The 22,008-nt window shown below is 39.3% G+C and overlaps 1 protein-coding gene across 11 annotated transcripts in view; it reads left to right on the forward strand.

The window, feature by feature from the left end:
* MAP4K4 (mitogen-activated protein kinase kinase kinase kinase 4) overlaps nucleotides 1-22,008 on the forward strand; it is a 236,973-nt gene that overhangs the window by 189,379 nt on the left and 25,586 nt on the right. For 2 of the 11 annotated variants that reach the window (XM_045006166.1, XM_045006193.1), the window contains 12 exons: nucleotides 808-969; nucleotides 3,010-3,240; nucleotides 4,128-4,234; nucleotides 4,955-5,106; nucleotides 5,431-5,528; nucleotides 5,825-5,833; nucleotides 6,706-6,881; nucleotides 7,479-7,599; nucleotides 8,701-8,892; nucleotides 11,475-11,592; nucleotides 11,873-12,043; nucleotides 16,466-16,609. In XM_045006166.1, the coding sequence (XP_044862101.1) occupies nucleotides 808-969; nucleotides 3,010-3,240; nucleotides 4,128-4,234; nucleotides 4,955-5,106; nucleotides 5,431-5,528; nucleotides 5,825-5,833; nucleotides 6,706-6,881; nucleotides 7,479-7,599; nucleotides 8,701-8,892; nucleotides 11,475-11,592; nucleotides 11,873-12,043; nucleotides 16,466-16,609 (1,681 nt within the window). The remainder of the gene's footprint in view (nucleotides 1-807; nucleotides 970-3,009; nucleotides 3,241-4,127; nucleotides 4,235-4,954; nucleotides 5,107-5,430; nucleotides 5,529-5,824; nucleotides 5,834-6,705; nucleotides 6,882-7,478; nucleotides 7,600-8,700; nucleotides 8,893-11,474; nucleotides 11,593-11,872; nucleotides 12,044-16,465; nucleotides 16,610-22,008) is intronic. The other 9 variants (XM_045006202.1, XM_045006251.1, XM_045006175.1 and 6 more) reach the window with 8 other exon arrangements.

Genomic DNA, 22,008 nt, shown 5'->3' on the forward strand with positions numbered 1-22,008 from the left:
AACAGGAGAGGGAAGGGACGAGTCGGGGGAGGGGGAGAATGATGGCAAGTCTCTGGCAGAGAAGTCGGATAGAGAGACGTGTCAGGGAAGGGTTGCTTCTTGCAAAAGGCTAAAACAATCACATATTGTGGCATTATCAGTTATATGAACTGATATAAGTTTAAAGTTCTTTAATAAATATATCTGTAACTCATCAACCCTAAAAAGTTTGCAAGTTCTATGTGCAGGTGTGAATGATGATGCATTATTAGGTCAGCGGTTCTCGCACTGTGTACCATCCAGTCCTCCTTTTATCAAAGGAAATAAACCAGGAGAGGAGAGAATAAAGACACCTCCAGGGAATGGATGGCAGTTTCCCTGTATTAGGGGTGAGGAGAGGATAAGGGCAGTCTCCATCTGAGCAGCCAGGGAGAGGCATTTTTGTGTGCTCTAAAGGCTGATGTTCCAGCCTAAAATTATCTCTCTCACATTAGTTGAGGACTAGACAAGACAGACTAAACAATGTGATTTGATGGGTTTTTTTACGCCTGAAAAATTATGATCTCTTGAGGTTGACAAGACTGTATAACAGTTTTTCATTGTCAAGGCATGTCTCACTACCTCCACCCTTTAACCCTTTATTTATGGATTCCAGTCTAGATTTACCTGCTATTTTGCTCCTGCTCATTCAGCATTTCATGTACCTAGGGAAAGATTTTTCTTCAAACATAAAATATGTTTGTAAAGAAAGAGAGGTGGTTGCTCTCTTATTCCTACATACTCCACTTCATTGACAACTGCTTCTAACATTCTATAACTTTGGTTTAGGTGGAGGATAGATTTAGAAAAACTAATCAGGGGTCCCCTGAAGCACAGTCCAAACAGGCGGGCAAAGTGTTGGAGCCACCAGTGCCTTCAAGATCAGAGTCCTTTTCCAATGGAAACTCAGAGCCTGTTCAGCCTGCACTACAAAGACCGATGGAACCCCAGGTAAAAGCAGAAAATCTTGGAATGGGTGGAAGAAACCTAGAGGCTCCAATTCACTTAGCTTTAGGTTTGAAGATCTTGGGATATAAAAATACATATTTAAAGTGCAGTAGTACTTTTCAAAGTGACTTATTCAACAGATTTGCTCTCTGTATGTATTCAGAGTCAAGCCTGCTTATTTTAGTGATGAGCCTGTGGGTTTAATTGCTTTTTACTTCTGAGCAGAGCCAGCCTACCAAGGAGAGCTAGCTGCGTTCTGTCCCTACCTGTGCATCAGCAGAATGGTTGGCTTCATTCCAGTCAAAGTTACAGTGAGGTTGCACTGGTCATAATGTGGTCCAAACAGCCTTTTATTACTGGAGATGATGTGTAAGAACAAAATAACCAGGCTTAACTTTTCCATCCCTGTAGGAAAATGAACTAGATGCAAGAACAACTGATTGTCTTGGTTGTCCTGTTTCCTAATGAATCTCTAAATTTTGGGAGCCTGTATTTTATCGAGTTTAGAGTATGAATGTACAAATAAATACAAGCTAAGATTTACAAAAAGGCTAGATATAAAATTTAAATACATTAGTTAAATTAAACTTGGCATGCAACTTATGTATCCAGGCAGAACATAAGATGTTGTCTTTTTTTCTTTTGATAAGTCTATACATAATTGACAGTGATGCCTAAAACTGTCCCTGCTTACCTTGTTGTGACGAACTATTGCAAATGTTTGGGACAACTGCAAAATCTGATCAGAAGGGAGAGTGGGAGGAATCGTGACCAAATGTCATCCTCAACTCAGATTTTCCTGGCTTTCAGAGAGACTTGTAGCAGTATTTGATAATCTTGGGCTGATGTGTGTTACTTTATGCTAACCATGTCAACTATTTCTGAAGTCCTGCCTTTGACTTGCACCCAGATTAATCTGTCTCTTGCACAGCTTTGTCTAATAAAACAATTCAATAATACACTTATAAAGCCAAATAGAGACTTGTCATAAAACTAAGGTTAAATGCTAACTGTTGATTGAGTGGGTGAAAACAATGTATCCTAGAGTTATGATCTTATCTGGAAAGGATTTTCCTCCTATTTTACTTCAACAGCTGAGTCAAGGGAGAGAATTATTTCAGGAGTGGGTGGGTCAGCTTTTCTGGCCTGCATCTTGCGGGAGGTCAGACTAGATGATCATAATGGTCCCTTCTGATCTTAAGTTCTATGATTCTATGATTCTAATCTGTTTCAGAAAGCATTTTTCAAACAAATGGCTTACTGAGCTCTCAGTTGAGAAGGGAATAGGGTGGAGGGTCAATTTGAGGCTTAGAAATAGAACTGCTAATGGAGCTTTAATTATGGAGCTGCTGCTGTGCCTCCATCGTGTATGTGTGTGTGTTTGTACAGTATAGTGTATATATGGTGAATGTATAATATGCATTATAAATAGTATGTAACATAGTGTATAATAAACATATAACATACATAATATATAAATATATATTATATATGTAATATATATAGAAAAATACTGCAATGACTGTAAAGGAATAAAGGCTTTTGTTTTATGGTCTTCCTTCAAAAGTTTTGTGTTGTCTAGTAAATTTAAGATTTTAGTTATAATATAAATCAGAACGTATTTAGATTTGCACATTTGGCAGTATTCTTAACTTACAGATTTCTTCACTTTGATATCTGCTTCAAATTGTCCATCCAACAGGTGCTTCTATCTAAGACCTGATCAGAGTCCAGTGAAGCCAGAGGAGAAGCTCCTGTTGATTTCATTGCGCTCTGGATCAGGCCCGTAGTGCAGATCTTATGTTTATTTTTTTTCTGGTTACTAGTGTATGTGTATTTGGAGAGCGCACCTCACCAAAATGCATACATGCTGTGTTCTAAGTCTGTTACGTTCTCTGGGCACCTTCCTTGCTTTTTTATTCCACCTCACGCTTGCCTTATGCCATAACCAATTTGTCTCTCCCTACCCACTCACCTTTATTCTGTTAAAAAAGCCAGTTGTACAGAGCGCATTGAATGTTTTATGTTTTGTTTTCTTGTAAGGTACAGTGGTCCCATCTGGCATCTCTCAAGAACAATGTTTCCCCTGTCTCGCGATCCCATTCCTTCAGTGACCCTTCTCCCAAATTTGCACATCACCATCTTCGTTCTCAGGACCCATATCCACCTTCACGCAGTGAAGTGCTAAATCAGAGTTCTGACTCTAAGTCGGAGGTACCTGACCCCACTCAAAAGGCTTGGGCTAGATCAGACAGTGACGAGGTGCCTCCAAGGGTAAGGAGTAGAAAGACAGAAGTGTGCTTTTTTTTCTTTTTTAATTTGAAGAGTGTGATCGTTTACGCACTGGAAAAACCGGGTCTACAGAATAGTGCCATGATTGGGGAACATATTTTTGAAGGGAGTTTATACTGTACATATCTAGTCAATTGGCCCATGATAACATGTTAAAAAAAGGAATTACAACCTCTGATGACAGTGACAAATATTTACACACTGTGGCTCTTGTAGAGAAGTGATTTGTTATGCAAAGTTAACAAATCATTACAATATTCAGGAAATAATTTAAAACACCCTTGACATGATAGCTTAAAGTGTATTTTATTCTATTTCCAATTGGAAAACTGAGCTGTAAACCATGAACTTATTTAAAGTTTAGATGGAACTGAACAAAAAAGAAACATTCAATATTTTTTTCCCTTCCGCTTGGGATTTGCTTCTTCTGAATATGTTCTTGCTTCCCACCAGTCTCTGTCTCCTGCTGATCCATTACCGGACATTCGTTTGGTTCCTTTGAGTTTATTTTCCTAATACTCATGCTATTTCAGCAAATTGCTTTGTGTCTCCCTTGCTTCAGTCAAAATGCCATATTCTTTTAAAATGTCTCAGTAGTCTGGGGGTAAGGGGTATATATGTTTGTGTGGTAGCTATTTAGGTATGTTAGTCTAAACTTTCAGTTCTTTTCAGTATCCAAACAGCAGCCCAGCTAAAGATTCTTCATGTTTTCTTTTTTTGTTTTGTTTTGTTTTTTTCATTTTGTTCAATTATACTGAGTTTGACTTAGCATAATGTTATTCAAATTGTATTTGCTGTGCCAGGAGAATCTTAATTTTCCCCCTGTCTCCTTTCTACATTATTTTTTACCGTTTCTTTTTTCACCCAAGGTACCTGTGAGAACAACGTCCAGGTCTCCTGTCCTATCACGTCGAGATTCTCCACTGCAGGGCAGTGGGCAGCAAAATAATCAAGCAGGGCAAAGAAACTCCACGAGGTTCGTAAGCCCAGATTTCCCTCTCTCTCTCCTGTTTTGTAAGGGAAAGTTAGTTGGAAACCAGAGATAATGCCACTGATCCTATCTCTCAGATGTAAAGGAAGGAGGAAAGTGGACCCATTTTCTCTTAGCAGTCAATGTTGAGTTTCTTTGACCTAAATAGTTCAACAAACCTTAATGAATTTTCTTCTTGCCTCTGCATCTTTGAAGGGGCTGTTTGAGTAAGTCTTGCAATATTTTCAGAGTAGTCTTAACATTTAGAAAAAAGGGCCCAGTCATGCAAGTGCTTGCTATCAGGTATTGTACTTATTGCTGCAAATGGTCCCTTTGTGTTGCAGCGGAAGCTTTTCCCAGGAGCAAGCATGGTGCCCAGTAGTAAGTAGCTACGGAATCTAGGGCTAAGAGAACCCAAAGGCTTTTCAGCTCTCAAATTTTGTAGTGTTGTATAGCCAGTCCTCAAACAAAAAGTAACACAAAAAGCAATTAAGCATTGTTTTAATTTATTTTTTGTGTGTGTGAAAGTTTGGTTCCTCAGGTATTAAGATGGCGAGTGTGGCTGCTGCATAGGATGTGAATTGCTGTGAAAGTTGTAAGCACAAGGATTAGTACACTCCTTCTGATCAGTCATTAATGAAATATTGATGAGTAACCAAGCTTGATTTTAAGTTTAAAAAGCGACATCTGAAATTAAAGTTGACAAATGAACTTTTCTTGAGACAGCAATATAGAGCCTCGTCTGCTATGGGAGAGGGTGGAGAAACTTGTGCCAAGACCAGGCAGCGGCAGTTCCTCGGGCTCAAGTAACTCCAGCTCACAGCCAGGGTCCCATCCTGGATCTCAGAGTGGCTCTGGTGAACGGTTCCGAATGAGATGTAAGTCCTCTTCTTCCCTCCCTTCCCCCTTCCTTTAGGATTGCTAGAGGATTCTGTAATGTTTGGATTGTGCAGCAGCTAATAATAATAGTAATACGAATGAAGGACAATGAATCTTCACTTAAAAGGAATTTTTAATTAAAGTATCAGACTAGGAAGTTTTTGATCCTCTGTATATGCCGTCCCTTTTCATAGCCCTATGGCTGAAATACCCAGTGTAGACAAGGCCTTGTGCTCCTTTTGCTGCAGAAATAAAAAAAATCCTAACTTAACAATGACCCCCCTTTTTTGTGTGTTTTTTTGGGGGGGGCTTGACACATGTAGCATCATCCAAATCTGAAGGTTCACCGTCTCAACGTCATGAAAATGTGGCCAAAAAACCTGAAGAGAAGAAGGAAGTCTTCAGACCCAACAAGCCTGCTGTAAGCTAAACCTAACTCTGCTCATTATCTAATTTTTTTACTTGCTGTTAGATAGGTCCGTTACAAATACTTACATGGTGAATCCAAGCATTATTAGTGAATTAGAGATTTAGTTTGGCAGTTGCATACTATGAAGTGTTAAACATTTAAATGTACTTTATTTGCTTCTTGAATTTTTGTGTTTTCTCATTTTCGTCCTTTCAAACCTCTCCTTCAATCCTGTGTACTCTTCATGTGGCTGGACCAATGATGATTCATCTGACCCAACCGTACCATTTTTGTGCTGAATGGTGCAGGGAGAAGTGGTAAGCACTTAGCTATTACAATTGAATGTCACAGCATATATTTTTTATTTTTTGCAGTTATCATCATTGCATTTTGCACCTTTGGTATCCAAGAGGTCAGAGTAGATGATTCCAATGGTTCCATCTGAATCAAAATCTATGAATATGTTGTTTATTCTTATATTGCCCTAGCACTCAAATGCCCAAATCAAATGAAGTCCTTTACAGGAAGGTGGTGGCTCCCATCCCATCAGTTTATAAACTACAGACGCTCCCCGACTTATGCAAGCGTTCCATTCTGGAATGCCTTGCGTAACTCAAATTTTGCGTAAGTTGGAAACGTATCTCCGACTATTACACGCAAAAAAAAAAACGCTTTTTCCGTAAGTGCGGATTTGCGTAAGTCGGGTCTTGCGTAACCCTGGGAGCGTCTGTATGTGAAATATTTTATACAAACTGTGTTCAGCTGAACAGATAGCTCAGTAAATTTAGGCTGTTTTATAACTTTGCTGCCCAAATTTCCATGCACTGTAGTTTGTCAATATGCAGAACAGTTGGGGAGGGAAAATGTTGGACTCCTTAAAACAATGCCTTACAGTGTGTTCATTGCTCCAGCAGTTCTGGTGGGAGTAACAGGGGGCAAAGACCTACATAGTCTTAAATTTCTAGGGTTTGTTTTTTTTTAATTTGCCAGTAAAGCACAAAGAAATCAGTAAACCAACAACAACAAAAAAAACACCTGTTGCTGGGAACTATGGAAGTGCAGCAGCAAACTGAACAAACTCAGTCCCCGCAGCTGTGTTGCTGATACGTTGCCTCTCCTCCTCTCCAATCTGCAACCTCACTGTTGTATTTCATATTCTTCTTTTTCCCCTTTGTCTCATTCTTGTTAGGATTTGACTGCCTTGGCAAAGGAATTGCGAGCTGTAGAGGATGTGCGACCTCCGCACAAGGTGACAGACTATTCATCATCCAGTGAAGAGTCGGGGACGACAGATGAGGAGGATGACGATATGGAACAAGAAGGAGCAGATGAATCTACATCTGGGCCAGAGGATGCCAGAGCTGTGTTAGTTGTTCTGTGTTTTTTCTATTTTGTGTGGATATGGAGAAAAGACCACAACGTATGTTTCGTTCATTAGCCCTCTTTTAACAAGACCATATTCAGGAGTCCATCAGAAGTACTTAGCAGTCAGTTAATGCTCACGTTTCCGAAACACGTAGGGTAACATCTTCAAAAATGGTCCGTTTTCAAAAGTGTCTAGTGTCTAGCATTTAGTCTAAGTGCGTTTGAATGTCAACGAGCAAGTGCCTAAATCACTTTTAAAAATAGGACTTAAGCTCCTAAGTCACTTTGGCACCATTTGAAAATTTGGTCCTTTAAATCTTAATGTTTGTCTTGTGTTACTAGAAGCCAAATTATAGTGTTGTGGGTCGTTCCCTTCCCTTGTTTGCATTTTATAAAAGGTAAAGAATTGTTTTTAGCAATTCTAGACTTATTTGCTTCCTGAAGAAGCTCTTCCTTGATGATGTATGTCAATATTCCACTTTGGATGCAGCTGTAAACGATCTATGACATGCACTTGATTCGAATACATGACGATAGAGCTAAAACAGAAATACTGTGGGGTTATTTTATTCAAATTATTTCTTGCTTGATGCATAGATCAACTCTGAACCTGAGCAATGGTGAAACAGAGTCAGTGAAAACCATGATTGTCCACGATGATGTGGAGAGTGAACCTGCCATGACGCCTTCCAAGGAGGGTACTTTAATCGTCCGACAGGTATTGTATTTCCTTCTCTGCACAGTGCTGTGCCTTTACTGTGATCATTAACCCGCTTGTTCATTCACCCATGCTGTTTCTACATTATATTTGTTGTCCATGTTATCAAGACACAGATGTAGCATATTTTGGATGTGCAGACACTTGATGCATGCAGAGAAAAGAGTAGTCTCCATCCCTTGCTGCTACTGTTTTGCATGCTTTGCAATGACATCCATTATAGCACCACGCAGAGCACCTCAAAGTCTGTGTCAAAAAAGTGATAGAAAATCTGCAGGTGTATGAAGAAAGCTCTTAGCACAGAAGAACTTAACCTGGTTTTATGGTAGAACCAGATGCTGGATCTCGGAATTAGAAAGGGGTGGTGGAAAAGTGCTCAATTCTTTTAACTATTTTAAGCCTAAAGTCAAGAACAAACTAACAAAAAAGCAAGGTAGCAAACAATTGGTGCGGGGGGCTGGGAGGGAACGTTACAAGGGGCAGGGCAGTGCCTGTGGATGGATCTAGGTGTGTTGTTTCGTTTCCTTCTATTTTGAAATGTTCTATCTTTATGATTTGTGAAGATGCTGCTTTGTGTATTAAACTAGCTCATCTGTTAATGAGTCTGTCAGCTCCTAGGACTTCCTCAGTAATCACATTCTTGAGTTTTGCAACTGAATGTAATTTTTTTTAGTTGAACCCTACAGTTTGCTAATTAAGATTTCATGGTGACTGTTTAAATAGCTAGATTAGGGAATTCACCAGATATTTCAAGTTCTTGTCAGAACGCGACTCAAGCTAGAATTAAATAAAATGATGGCAAACAACAAATACAGATAGCTTTTCCATTTGGTTGTAGTAGGAGCAGCATAGACTTACTGGCACAATTATTCTTTTGGTAAATGAGCTGGCATTGCAAGTGAATCAGCTTAAGTGAGAGACTCAGTTCTGCTTGCCAGAGGTGCAGTATTTACTGAGTTCTGGAAGATCAGCACACTTCTAACCCAGGCATCAAGGCATAGGATATCGGTACATTTAAAAAAAAAAAAGTAGATAAAGTTGATAGGGATGAAAGCCTTAAGCAGCACTTGAGCAAGACAAGTGTGCCTGTTTTTTCTACAGAGTACAGTTGACACAAAGCGTGCCAGCCATCATGAGAGCAATGGCTTTGCCGGTCGCATTCACCTCTTGCCAGATCTCTTACAGCAAAGCCATTCCTCCTCCACTTCTTCCACCTCCTCCTCCCCATCCTCCAGCCAGCCGACACCCATCATGTCCCCACAGACACCCCAGGACAAGCTAACTACTAATGAGGTATGTCTTGCACCACAGCTGGCTGCTTTCTTAGGGTTATTCCAGTATTGCCTAATAGCTAGTTTGCAGAGGAACTCCAGCCAATCTTCCCCTGCTTTTTTCTGTCACTTTTCTCCCACCCCCAAAATAACACATTTCAGTTCTGTATGAAAAGCCCTTAACTCTAGATCAGTTTTACCCCAAACTTGCTAGTTTACTATTTTTGCTTTCTATAGTGAGTCATTAATTGCATGGCTTTTGTTTAAACTAAACTAGATTACCATATATTCAGACAAGTTTTTTTTTTTTTTAAATTTCTGTATTTTGGGAACAGGCTAGTTGCAAGGAATCTGCTGGGGTTTTAAAAAATAATTAAATCAAACCTGGTAATTTTTGTTTTGATTTTACCATTAAAAAGGAGCAAATAACTAGGCATGTGCAAGTAACTCACTTGTGCAAACTACCAACACAAGATAGGAAGTTGGTTTCAGGGTCATTGAAGGATTTTACTCTTTGAAATTGCCACATGGGGTTCGTGCCCATTTCAGGAAAGCTAGGTTGTTTGGGGGATTCGTTGTTTGGAATAGTGTACTACAGGAGCTCTTCAGGTTTTTATGGAATAGTTGTGCTATGAAAAATGACCATGGAAAAATGACTCCTGCTTATTCTCCAAGTCTGCTGTCTTATCTCTAGTTGGAGTCTTATCTGAGGCCTTCACTGTTCCAGAATTTTACTCCTGTTATCTTTGCTGGCTCCGCAGTGCTAAGAGGGACTGTTTCTCATTCTTATAAACCAACAACAGAATTGTTCATTAAATCCTGGTTATATAGTGAATCCTTGTACTTTTGCGACTCTTTGAAGGTGATGAGGATGCACAGGTGTGAATGAATTTGGCCTGCACATCCTGTAATGCTGGTGGCAAGGAATGAGAAGGAAAGCACCCAGCATGACTTCCAGTTTCCAGGTTGAACAGGCAGGCCTGGCATTTAGAGAAAACATCTTTAGACTTGTAAACAAGTGTGATGTAGTGTCAACCTGCCCCTATAAATGTGCAACAACATGCTGCTGCTTCTCAGAATAGAACTGAACTTTAAACACACCGGTGCTTTTACATCAGTGCCAGGATGAGATAGTCTGTGTACAGTTACAAAAGAACCTGAGGTAATGGTGATGCACCATTTTCACAATAGGATGAAAAGCGCGTGTGAAACATATTGAACCGTGTGACAGCAAGCATTCATTTTGTCACAGAAATTCAGTCCTTGTAATGCTTGTCATCCTTCATTTTCAGCTGTGCTTCACTAGTCTTTAACTTTGTAAAAATACACTCTGATAGGTTACATAGACCAGTTCAGTGATTCAAGGATATACCTGTTCATTACTTTGTTCTAAGCAACAAATAAGCAGGGTTCAATCAATTTAGCTCAAACTGAGCTTTGATAAGGAGACTATGGCAGTTGTTTTTGGTGACATTGAAGTTATTAGTAATGTGGTTGAAAATATTGTGCTTTGCAGAAAAGTTCAGTATGGTTAAGCCCAATAATTATATTTGGTGAGGAAGGTGGAGGTTTAGAGGGGACAGAGGCTTTAGACTGGTTAACAGTGAGGAAGCTCCTCCAATCTTGTTTGCAAAAGCATAAAACAAGCTGAACAGAGGCACATTCCTTTTGTCCACAGTAACTCTACACATACAGAGAAACACACTCACACTTTTTGATTGTTTTTTATTTGTACCATTCTGCTTTAATGTGCAATGTTATCACTATAACACTTAACTCACTAAACTGGCAAGGATTTTTCAGTCATTCCATCTCCACTTTTAACAGTTCATTGTTTCACTTGTCTTTCTGCCTTTCTTTGTGTTTAGAATACAAAACTAAATAAAGCACCAGTGCTTTTATCAACTACATATTCATAGCTTCATATCACTGTTTACTGCACCTTTCACACTAATGAGCCCGTTGTTTGATACAGGTGTAATATTTGCTATGTAAAATGATGGTGGAAGAAACTGCTGGAGCTTTCTGGCAAGAGGCTCAGTTTAAAAAAACAAAAGTAGAGAATTAACACGAAGTACCAGACATTGAAATTTCATCAATCATAGAAGTGAATGCCTGATCCCAGATTATTTAGCTTTTGTTGCCCAAACTAAGAGATCAAATTCCATAACATATTAAACAAGCTCATTTCAGGAGATGCATAACAAATAGAAGTATGTAGTGGGCAGTTCACAAATAGAAAATTAAAATTATGTAATGAAGTAGTGCTAGCTTCTAATCACTTCATAAGTACCGTACATAGTTTAACCGATGATAAGAAGATATTCCCTTACTTTTTTGCCTGTTGTTGTGACCATTCCTCAAACGTCTCCTTTAAAATCTGAGATAATAGGGGTGAAGAACACACTGACTACATTTAGTGGTAATGTGTGAAATGTGCATCTATGGTGCCTGCCATATGTATATAGGAAGTATAGAAGGTTGGGGATGGGTGGGAAAGGGCTTCAGAAAAACGGTAAAATTCTGTAGTGACTTAGAAATGTTCATTGTTATCATCACTTTTTGTTGTCATTTGTATTAATAAAGTTGAAATTTACATTGCAGACTCAGTCCGCTAGTAACACACTCCAGAAACACAAATCTTCCTCCTCCTTTACACCTTTTATAGACCCCAGATTACTACAGATTTCTCCATCTAGTGGGACAACTGTGACTTCTGTGGGTAAGTAATGTAGATGCAAGAAGACAACTGGGGGAAAAAAAGGTTCAGTGACTTGGAGTTGCTCTTTAAAATAGTTTAGAATGTTTCCATCATGCTTGTTACTTGATTTGCACTGGATTGCATAGTTTATTTCCTTTTTCCATTTACATTTCTTACAAAAAGAAAGACTTGCTTAATATTATCAGTTACTGATCTGGGTTATTTAATAGAAAGTATATAGTAAGTAGTTGGCACTTAGAAGATAGTATTACATGTACTTTTTTTTTTTTTTTTCCCCCAGTGGGATTTTCTAGTGAAGCCATGAGGTCAGAGGCAATAAGGCAAGATCCCACCAGGAAGGGATCAGTTGTCAATGTGAATCCTACCAATACACGACCACAAAGTGACACCCCAGAGATTCGCAAATACAAGAAGAGATTCAATTCTGAGATTTTGTGCGCTGCCTTATGGGGTAATGTACATCTGTGTCCCTCCCTTTCCTCCTCTCCTCCCCTTATTTCCTTGTTTTTCTTTGTCATTTACTTGATTGATTTTATGAACTCTCTCTAAGTGCATGAAGAGTGAGAGGAATTTGTACTGCAGCAATTATCCGGTGTCCAAATAAGCCGTAGATTACAACACAGGGAGGGATGGGAGGTTGTCTCTTACAACTTCTTGGTGTATATGAAAATAGTTTTGCAGCTCAGAGCACACCAGTATAAGCTTAATGGCCTGGAAATGGGGTCTAGGCTGTTCATAAATTCATTTAAGGAGCAAGGATAAAAAAGTGTCCGATACGTTGAAATATCTACATAGTAGTAAAAGCTCAGTCTGATGTCATCATAGTGAGATCTGGTTGCTATTGTGCTTACGATGTGGCTATTCTGAGGTCTGGCTTCATGCAAGTTCTGACTGGTATATTCTCAGGATTGAATAATAATCATTCAAAATTTTGTCAGCCAATTGGACGTTCTTTTCAACTTTTTAAACCTCTTTTTAGTATATGTCTGCAGCTTTTGTGGGTTATGGTAATCTTTGCTGTACATTATGTGTCAGTACAAGGTTGTTAGGTTAATGATAGGTTCAAAAATGGTATTGTATTTGATTTTGCTTCTCAGAATTCTTGCTGAGAAATCAAAGGGCTTGATTAGAACCTATTTCATGTTATAACTTTTATGTTAGTGATCTCACATCAATTTAGTTGGAATCACATAATTACCTGGAGAGAATAGGGCAAGTAACTAGGAAACTTCTGTTTGAGACTGTGGGCCAAGTTCTCTTCCAAGCTCTGCTCAGTGCATTTGGGGCTAGGATCACGGGGTGCCAATGTGCCATTTACAGTTATGGCTCTTAGTTACCTTATGCCAGAGAAGGATTGGTCTGATGCCCATTTCCTACCTTGATATGCCCCCTACACCCAGGGTGTTTTTGTAGAGGAGTCATCTCCACTGGCTTTACAGTAGCAGAAAAATTTCCTGTGCCATGAGAATTCAACACTGGCCACACTAATTGCCAGAATCCTGCCTTTTGATACTGTTATGTTTTAATGCTTTAAAACAAAAACACTGAACAGTTGTGAATGTTGAAAAAGCTGGAGGAGAAAGAGTTGGTCCTTCCCCAAAGTCACATGATTAGTAGATTAAGCGTGGGGCTGCTGTGATATTTTCATTTACATAGCACTTTACAAGTTATGGTGTGTAGGTAAATATTGTTCGCTATTTTACAGGAGGCACTCAGGGAAGTAAAGTGACTTGCTCAGAGTTTATATAAATAAAAACTAGGCTCAAAATCTAGGTCTCCTGGTTCTCTACTTGCTTCACTAAATCCCAGTTGTCCATCTGTAAAATAGGAGACAATGATATGTACTATACAGGAGGTCTGAAAACATGCATGCTTTAAGATACTGGTAGGTAGATAGATATGTTGTTCTCATTCTGTGTATTAGGAAACTGGCTCAGCAAAGCTGTCTTACTGCAATTTTTCAAACCTGGGCAGCTGAACTTAGTGAAAGTCCTGCAGATACTCAATACACTTGAAAATTTAGACATTTAGGTGCCTAAAGATGGGTTTAGGTGTGATAGTTTGAGGTAGTTGATCTAAACAATTTGCCTGGAAAGCACAATTGTCTAGATAGACATAAAAACAATGAGGAGTCCGGTGGCACCTTAAAGACTAACAGATTTATTTGGGCATAAGCTTTTGTGGGTAAAAAATCCACTACTTTAGATGAATGGAGTGAAAATTACAGATGCAGACATAAATATACGGACATATGAAGAGAAGGGCTAGATAGACATAAGAGACCTGGATTTTAATCTTGGCTTTGACACCACCTAGCTTCATATGTTTCATTTTACATTTGTAGACTAGTTTTGCTATCTATAAAGCAAGGCTAATTATATGTATCTTCTTCATGAGTTCATGTTCATAAAGTGCTATATTCAAAAATAGGAGTATGGCCAGTTATCAGCAGATGTGTGTTGGGGGAAGAGCGGAGGGACAGGAATAGGAATGGGGGTAGAAGCAGTTCCTGCCCAGTATTCATTCTATGAGGCTACGTGTTTTTGGGGGCTGTCGCCATTCCGGCACCTTTTCATCAATCAGCTTTATCAAAGTTCACCAGTGTCAGTTTTTGCCCAAATGTAGGCTTAATATTTTTACATGCTTTGGTGTGAATAATTTTCAGTGCAAATTTATAATTTTGTGCAAATGGAAGATGTCAGAGTGAGAGGGGAGTAAAGAGAGAAGGGAAAATGAAATCACACCAAATAAATTGGGAACAAGTGTCACAAACTTCCATGCCAAACCAAATTGCTCTGCCAGTAGGGGCTGGGCCATCACTCATGTTTAGCACTTTCATGTTTCTTTGATCTACATATTTCATTCTTCTGTTGATTTGAAATAAAATCCTGGAGGTATTTTACAGCTATAACAAACACTTTCTTGTTAAACATTTAGGCCAAATTTATGCTGGTGTATGCAGGCACATCTTTATTCTCAATGGATTTGTGCCTAGTTATCCCTGCTAGGAGTTTGGTCCTTGCCATAAGTATGATAGCTCCTGTAAAGAGAGAAGGGGGTTTTATTGCCTTTTACTAATTGTAATGAAATAATGTTTAAGGCTGTAATTTTTATAAGATTCTCTCAGGAAGTTATCTAAATAGTTAAGTTCAATGCTAATAATATAGATGGAATATCGGAGAAGTAGATGCCCAGTCCCCCAATACAAAAGAAAGGCACTTGTGGTAGCAGGCACACTTTGAAAAATTAGAACTGAGCTGCAGGGGGGAAAATGTAGAGATTTTCATAGGCCTGAATGCTGCAAATACAAAGACGTTTTAAAGTTTAGGCATTAGTTACTGCTGGCTCACTGCCCATATCAGTTTTTTAAATAGGGAGGTGTAAGGAACAATGGGCTATATATAATGGGGTGTGAAATACCTGTCAGAAATACATGAAGAGTTAAAGATACCACAGAAGGATATAGGCAAGGGTTATAGGGCCCTGACACCTGAAAGGGATGGAAAAGACCTTGAGTGAACAAATTTACATGTGTGTTTGCTTTTAAGCATATAGCATAACCTATACTAAGAAGCCTAAATGAATTAAGGCTCTGTTCAGAGTTCTAATGACAAGAACAAATCAGTCAATATCTGCTCTACTAATTAGTGCCATCCCTGTGCTATTGCTATAGTATGATTAGGTACTTTTCCTCACAGCTTAGACATAATGATCTGTGAGATGTAGGGAAGAATGTACCTTTTGAAATTACAAGACAGTAATCAATAAAAGCAAGGAGCCTGCTGATTTAAGGCTGTCATAGCATCCTAAAATGCTGTCCTGTTGTTTAGATATTGCTATAAATGTAGTTTGAAAGGCTGCCCACTGTTTAATTTCTGTGTAGCTGAATCAGGTCTACTGTATTAGTAGTGCTCAGTTTAGGATACAAGACCAAATTAATCCCTGGTGTAATTTTGTTATCACCAGTACATTTAAACCAGGGATTAATTTGGCCTACTGTGACAGCTTCTAACTCTCAATAGCCATAATTGTATAGCTTTGTGAATTTACCTATGTTATTTCAACCTGTTTTATTGCATTTAAAAATAAAAGCTTTATGTTGTGATGTCTAATAAATGATTGAGGAGGTCTAATAAAGTGAGTCACAAAATTGGTTTGACTCTCATCCCTTGTGCTGTATTTCAACTGTCCTTTTGCTCTCTTCACATAATTTTGTGGCAATTGCTGTCTGTTATGGTGGCAAGGATTGAAAAATTTAATAGACTTCTACTAACCAGATGAGTGTGGTGTATGTAAAGGGGGAACTATTGAGGTCAAGGACAATTCCCCATTGAAAACCCCCTTTGTAATAAAGTTCTATAGAACTAGATAGGGATGAAACCAATACAGTTCTGTAAAAATGAAATAGGATTCTATAAAAAATTATTCTAAAACCCTATAGTATTTAATGGTGATATATCTGTAGGTTTTAAAAACCACTCTATAGAATTCAGTTGCAGAAAGATCATTCTATTAAGTTCTATAGAATGGTTTTAAGCTGTCTTTATTAATTTCTGCATGACTTTTTTTTCATAAGACCCTTGCTATCTTCAGCTCTTGGAAAGTGGAGGATGGACCCTGCTCTGGAAGGCTTCCTCTTGCGTATCAGCCTCTTGCTAGTGTGTGTGTGATAAATTTGATGTTCCACCTACCTATCCCAGTTAGTGGGGTGGGGTCTCTGCTACTCCGCCCTTCTGCCAGGTGTGCAGATGGAATCAGTGTTGGGTTTGAATACCTAAAGCAATGTAAGGTGTTCTGTAAAGCATGACTTAATCAACTTACCTGGAAAACATGCATTATAATTTGGGTGTTTTGTTTTGTTTTTTTAACCTAGGAGTGAATTTGTTAGTGGGAACTGAGAGTGGTCTGATGCTGCTAGACAGAAGTGGTCAGGGGAAGGTTTATCCTCTAATAAACCGAAGACGGTTCCAGCAGATGGATGTACTCGAAGGCCTGAATGTCTTGGTGACAATATCTGGTAATGCCCATTTTTCAATATGTTATTTCTCTGAAATCCGAACCTCGCTGAAGTCAATGGGAGTTTTTGCCACTGACATCTGTGGGGCCAGGATTTTTCAGTCTTCATGCTTTCACACTTTTTAATGCTATGAACCAGCTTCCACACAAAACACCCCAAACTGCCTGCCTTGAAGGAAAATTTTTTTCACAAGTGTGATAACATGGAGGATAACATAATAAAATATTTTATTTTATTTATTTGTATTGTGTTTGGGAGTGGATGGGTGCAGGAAGTTATAAGTCCTCTTTTGAGTCTAGGTCACTAGAATAGAAAATCCGTTGCAGAGTGCAGATGTAGGGCAGCATGGAAGGACGGGGAGGAAGGGCAGCATAGATGGGCATGGTTAAATTACTGATACGATGGAGTAGATGGATGTCGCATCTGGGTGTGTCTTTACTTAGTGAGACTGTAGCCCATTGATCGAACAGGGAGAGATACGGCCATTCTTTAAATAGTTCACACTTTAACGTGTCCTAATGAATAATGGTTTCTTACTAAATCTGGGGACTCCAGACGCTTTGGGCTCCAAGGGGCTATTTAAAAGGGCTACTTCATTTATTACACAATTTCACTGAGTTTACAGCAAATGGTTCTTACAGATCTGTCTACCTTTCTCCTGTATTTTACCTTTTGCCATGCTCTGTTGTATGAAACCCCGGGTCATTTAGGGCTTCACACAGTGGTCACTGTGTTGCACTCCACAGGCACTCAGAACTGATGGCAGCAGGGATAGGACTCTGATCCTTCTGCTCCAAGAACATAGACCCCTAACATTGGAGCTAAAGGAGACTCTCCATTATGTATTACAGTGGAGCAGTTTCTGGTACCATTGGCTAGAAGATAGTGGTACACATAGACCCTAGCCTGCTCAGTGCAGTATGTGAGTGTACATGTTTGTTATTTAAAGTACCACCTTTGTGCCAGTGTAGTAAAGCCCATCGCTGCATTTCCATTTAAACACACTTGTAAACTTTTCATCGGCTATAACTCATTTACATTTCACTTATGGCTGACGACTGAATTACAAAAAAAGATTAAACCAGGAACTTAAAAAAACTTATACCTTTATAATGTACAATATTTCATGATAGCTTCCAACATGCTCCCTGGGTATCTATTTGAATGATACCATTAAATCGTCTGACGCAGTGTATAGTTCAATAGACTTGTAAACAAAGATACCACCTAACCCAGCTTATATAATGTTCATTAGTTAATGTATCCCACGTTGGTGACGAAAATCTGTGGCTAAATCTCATGTGAAATTCTTTTAGCTTTGTTTACAGTTGTGTGAGTCACGATTCAAACACCCTGACACATCCAGTTTGTTTCCTTCAAGACTATTGCTTCCTCTATTCAGACACGTTACATTAACCCTGAAGAAATTGGTTGAGCTGTCGCTGGCTTATGCCTTAAGCACTGTCCTCTATCCTGGGTTTTACAGAAGGCCACCAGAGTACAGTGAGGAGGGAGCGTTTCTACCCACAGAGGCTGCATCTACATTTGGAGCGAGGGGTTGATGCCCAGCTTGAGTAGACATACTTGCGCTAGCTCTCATCAAGCTAACACGCTAAAAATAGTAGTGTAGCTACGGTATCTCGGGTAGCAGCCATGGCGGCATGGGCTGGCCCCCCTGAATACATACCATGGGGTCCAGATGGGTTTGTACTCAGGGCAGCTAGCCCATGCCACTGCTGCCCATGCTACCACAGCTACCCTGTTATTTTTAGCATGGGAGCTCGATGAGAGTTAGCAGAGATTCTGGCCCATGAGATGACTTTGTGGGGGAAGCCTACTGCCCTTTCTCTCCCAGGTCTCCTGCCTGCTATGCTCTACATCCCATTCTTCCACCCCTCCCCCCACTCCTTCACCAGTTCCTAGCTATTCTGAGCCTGAGCTTTTCCTTGGGTATCTTTCCATTCCCTATTTAAGATGTTCTCTTTGCCTACATCACTCAGAGCAAATGGAAATGTTTAATTTTAACCAAACTTCTCCCAACAGTTGGCTTAATGGGCATAGTCATGTAATTGTCTCTTTGGGGTTTGATTTGGATTTGTTTAAAGGAACTTCACTTTAAGCAATGTAAGTACATAAGTAACTGGTCCACAATATGTTTAAACACCTTTTTCAGGAAATAAATATTTGAATGTATGTGATGTTAAAGTTTGAAAAGCATCTCCGCCATGTTTGAATGAATTGCCTTGCATGAGGATTTTAGGAGGAAAATTTAATAAAATTACATCAACATAAAATGTCATTTGTTTTTATTTTTCAAAACTGTAAATCTTTAGCTGATGTGTTTACTACTTTCATGAAAAGCTGAAAAATGAATTGCTTAGATGCTTTTATTTTGTTATTGTGACACTCAAAAGACTTTGATGCAAGTTGACAAAAGCAAGTTGCAGGTCCTTAATCTGTTAGAAGGCAAAGATGTATCAGATGCTCAGATACTACAGTGATGAACATCTAGAAATGGCTGAAAACAAAAGTAAATAATTCAGCAGTAATAAAAGCAATCACTTGTCCTTACACATTCCTAGGGATTTTACAAACGTTAATGAACAGTTGCAGCAAATAAGTGGAGCTATTTAAAATTTTCCTGTATTACAAATAAGGAAAATGTTGCATATTAAGTGATTTGAATTTAATCTCGCATCAAGCCTGTGACAAGGCCAGAAACAGAAATCAAATCTCCTGACTTCCAGTCGTACACTTCAACTGCTAGTCCATGGTGATGCTCACGAGAAATGATGTTTTTATTCAAGGGCCAAAATAGAGTTTTTGCAATTGACAACCCCCCCAGACTTTTAGAACAATTTACAACTCTAAACCTAAAAGACTCTTCTTAATTTTCTCTTTATTCTTGGTGCTCCGTTTCTGTGGATGCTTCATAGGAAATACGCCAGTTATAATTGAATCTGTCTGTGACTACAGTGTCAGATCAATTTACTTTGTTTAGCAGTTGTGTAAATACATGCATAGCCACATTTATGTAACTAACCTTATATGTCAGAGTGGATGCATACTGGAAGGCAGAGGAGTTTCCTGCCTGTCGTGTGATTCTTTCTTTTGTGTATAGACCACAAAGATTTTTTTTAAAAGTCATTTTGAAAGCTATTTCTGGTTTGAGAAACTCCTTGTGCTTGCTTATCTTGTGGCCAGATATGAATAAAGAATCATACACTGGGAAAATCCATCCGTATCACTTATTACTGGTCTTTATTTGGTAAATTTTAGTAAATGATGGGGAAAGAAAACCAAACCATGTACTCTGGGAGTAAGCATGTTTTTAACTGGTTTTCTTTAGGAGACAGTTAAATGTTTCCCACTTTTGCCAGATTCCATTTAATCCTCTAGGAGATCTTGCAGCCTGGGGGTTCAGGCTGTTACAGTGGTTTTAAACCACTTGTTGCACCGTCCTGGTCTGGGCTGCTCCCGGGACTGCAGAGGACTCCAGTGTGACTTAGACAGGTCCCCAGGGCCAGCTAAGTTCCAGCAGCCTCCCTGGGCTGCCCACTGGGCTATGACATTGCCCAGGATCCCTGCAGTACTGCGTGCCTTGGCTCCAGTCTCTACTCCAGGGCTTGTGAAAGGATTCTCTAGAGGCAGCCTCACGGCTGTGTTCACAGTGCATGTGCCAGAGAGAATCTTCCCTCGGTCAGATTTGGGGCCCCTAGGGCTACTTTGCACCACTCTAGCCCTTTTACTTGGTGTTCAGGGTCTGGCACAGAGGTGAGGGGCCGCACCCTTAATATTTAAAGAGCCAAGCTTAGTAAAGCCTGCCAATAAGTATTCCCTCTCCTCTCTCCAAAAATGGTTAATCCCAGTGTAGTCCAGCATCTGTCCTGTACTCAATTAGTTCAAATAGATGTGAAAAAGTAATACATTATGAGCCATATGCTCAAGTGGCTGTTCACAATCAACACTATTAATGTAGCTCTTTGGGACCTTTTGCTGATTCATACATACATTTATATGACTCCACTTATTAATGGGTTTTAGAGAGAAAGCCCTAATGGCGACTTTCCGCTTGATTGATTTTTAAGGCTCAGAAATCCCTGACAGGTAACTATTGTGACTGAACTACTTGCTGCAATTCTAACAAGTAAACTTCAAACAGGGACACTGTATCGTGCATACATATGAAGTGGCAGGTGAAGGCTGCGTGAACAAACCCTAATCCTGAATACTTACTTTTGCATCCTTAATAATAGTTTTATAACATAGGGCTTTTAAAATTAATTTATATATATTGTAGTATAAGGACTCATAATGTACTACACCTCTATCTCGATATAACGCTGTCCTTGGGAGCCAAAAAATCTTACCATGTTATAGGTGAAACCGTGTTATATTGAACTTGCTTTGATCCACCGGAGTGCACAGCCCCCCACCCCCACCCCGGAGCACTGCCATACCGCGTTATATCCATATTCATATTATATAGGGTGGCGTTATATCAGGGTAGCAGTGTAGATACTTCTCAAGCACAAAGGGCACAGATCCTGTACCAAAGAACTGTGTTGTCAGGATGGTCTACACCAACAACCTGAATGGTATATGACCTCCTTCTGTAGACCATGCTGTACCGAAGCAAAGTAGGGATAAACTAAGGACAACATTACCCTTAATTTCATTACTTTTTTCAGTATGTTTTGGTCTGATCAAAGCAGAAAGACCTTTTAAAAATGAATATCGGTTCTAAGTTATGGTATTTCAAATGAAATTCCTCTTCACATGCTTCAACTCAGTGAAGTTAATTGGTCATCTCATCACATACCCTCCCTCAACACCCTCAAAAAATCATTTTAAAAGCTTGTTCCTGGGATATCTTGTTGCCCAAAGCAAATTTTTATGGCCAACAATATAAATTTATGACAAAAAAGATTAAACTTAATGTCGATTAATGTATAAAATGGTAGTGACCCACACTATGGCAGTGTAGTGTGTGATCTGTCTGTGCATATATGGTTGCTTTTGGACCTAGAATCTTCATGTTTTTTATACTTTGCAGCATGTTTCTCTTGTGGAACCTAACTGTGGTAGACAATGTAGTTCGTGGGTTCTCCTTTTTTTCATAATATGGACCCACATCATAATAGAGAGAGTGCGGACCAATTCCATTGACTATAATAGAGACCCACTACGACTACTCTCTCTAGTCTGAGTCCTGTCAACCCCCTGTCTCATCACAGTCGCACAACTTCCCTCTCTCAAATGCCTATGTGGAGTAGTGGTATTAATGGGAAAACATTTAATTGTGTGTAACTGTTCTTCTGGTAGGTGTGGTCCATGAGAACTCCTAGTGGAAGCAGAGAGCCTGCCTCCTCTTTGTTTCCAGCTGTATTTATGGGCCT

The sequence above is a fragment of the Mauremys mutica genome, chromosome 1 (assembly GCF_020497125.1).
Source record: "Mauremys mutica isolate MM-2020 ecotype Southern chromosome 1, ASM2049712v1, whole genome shotgun sequence".
Classification (NCBI taxonomy): Eukaryota; Metazoa; Chordata; order Testudines; family Geoemydidae; genus Mauremys; species Mauremys mutica.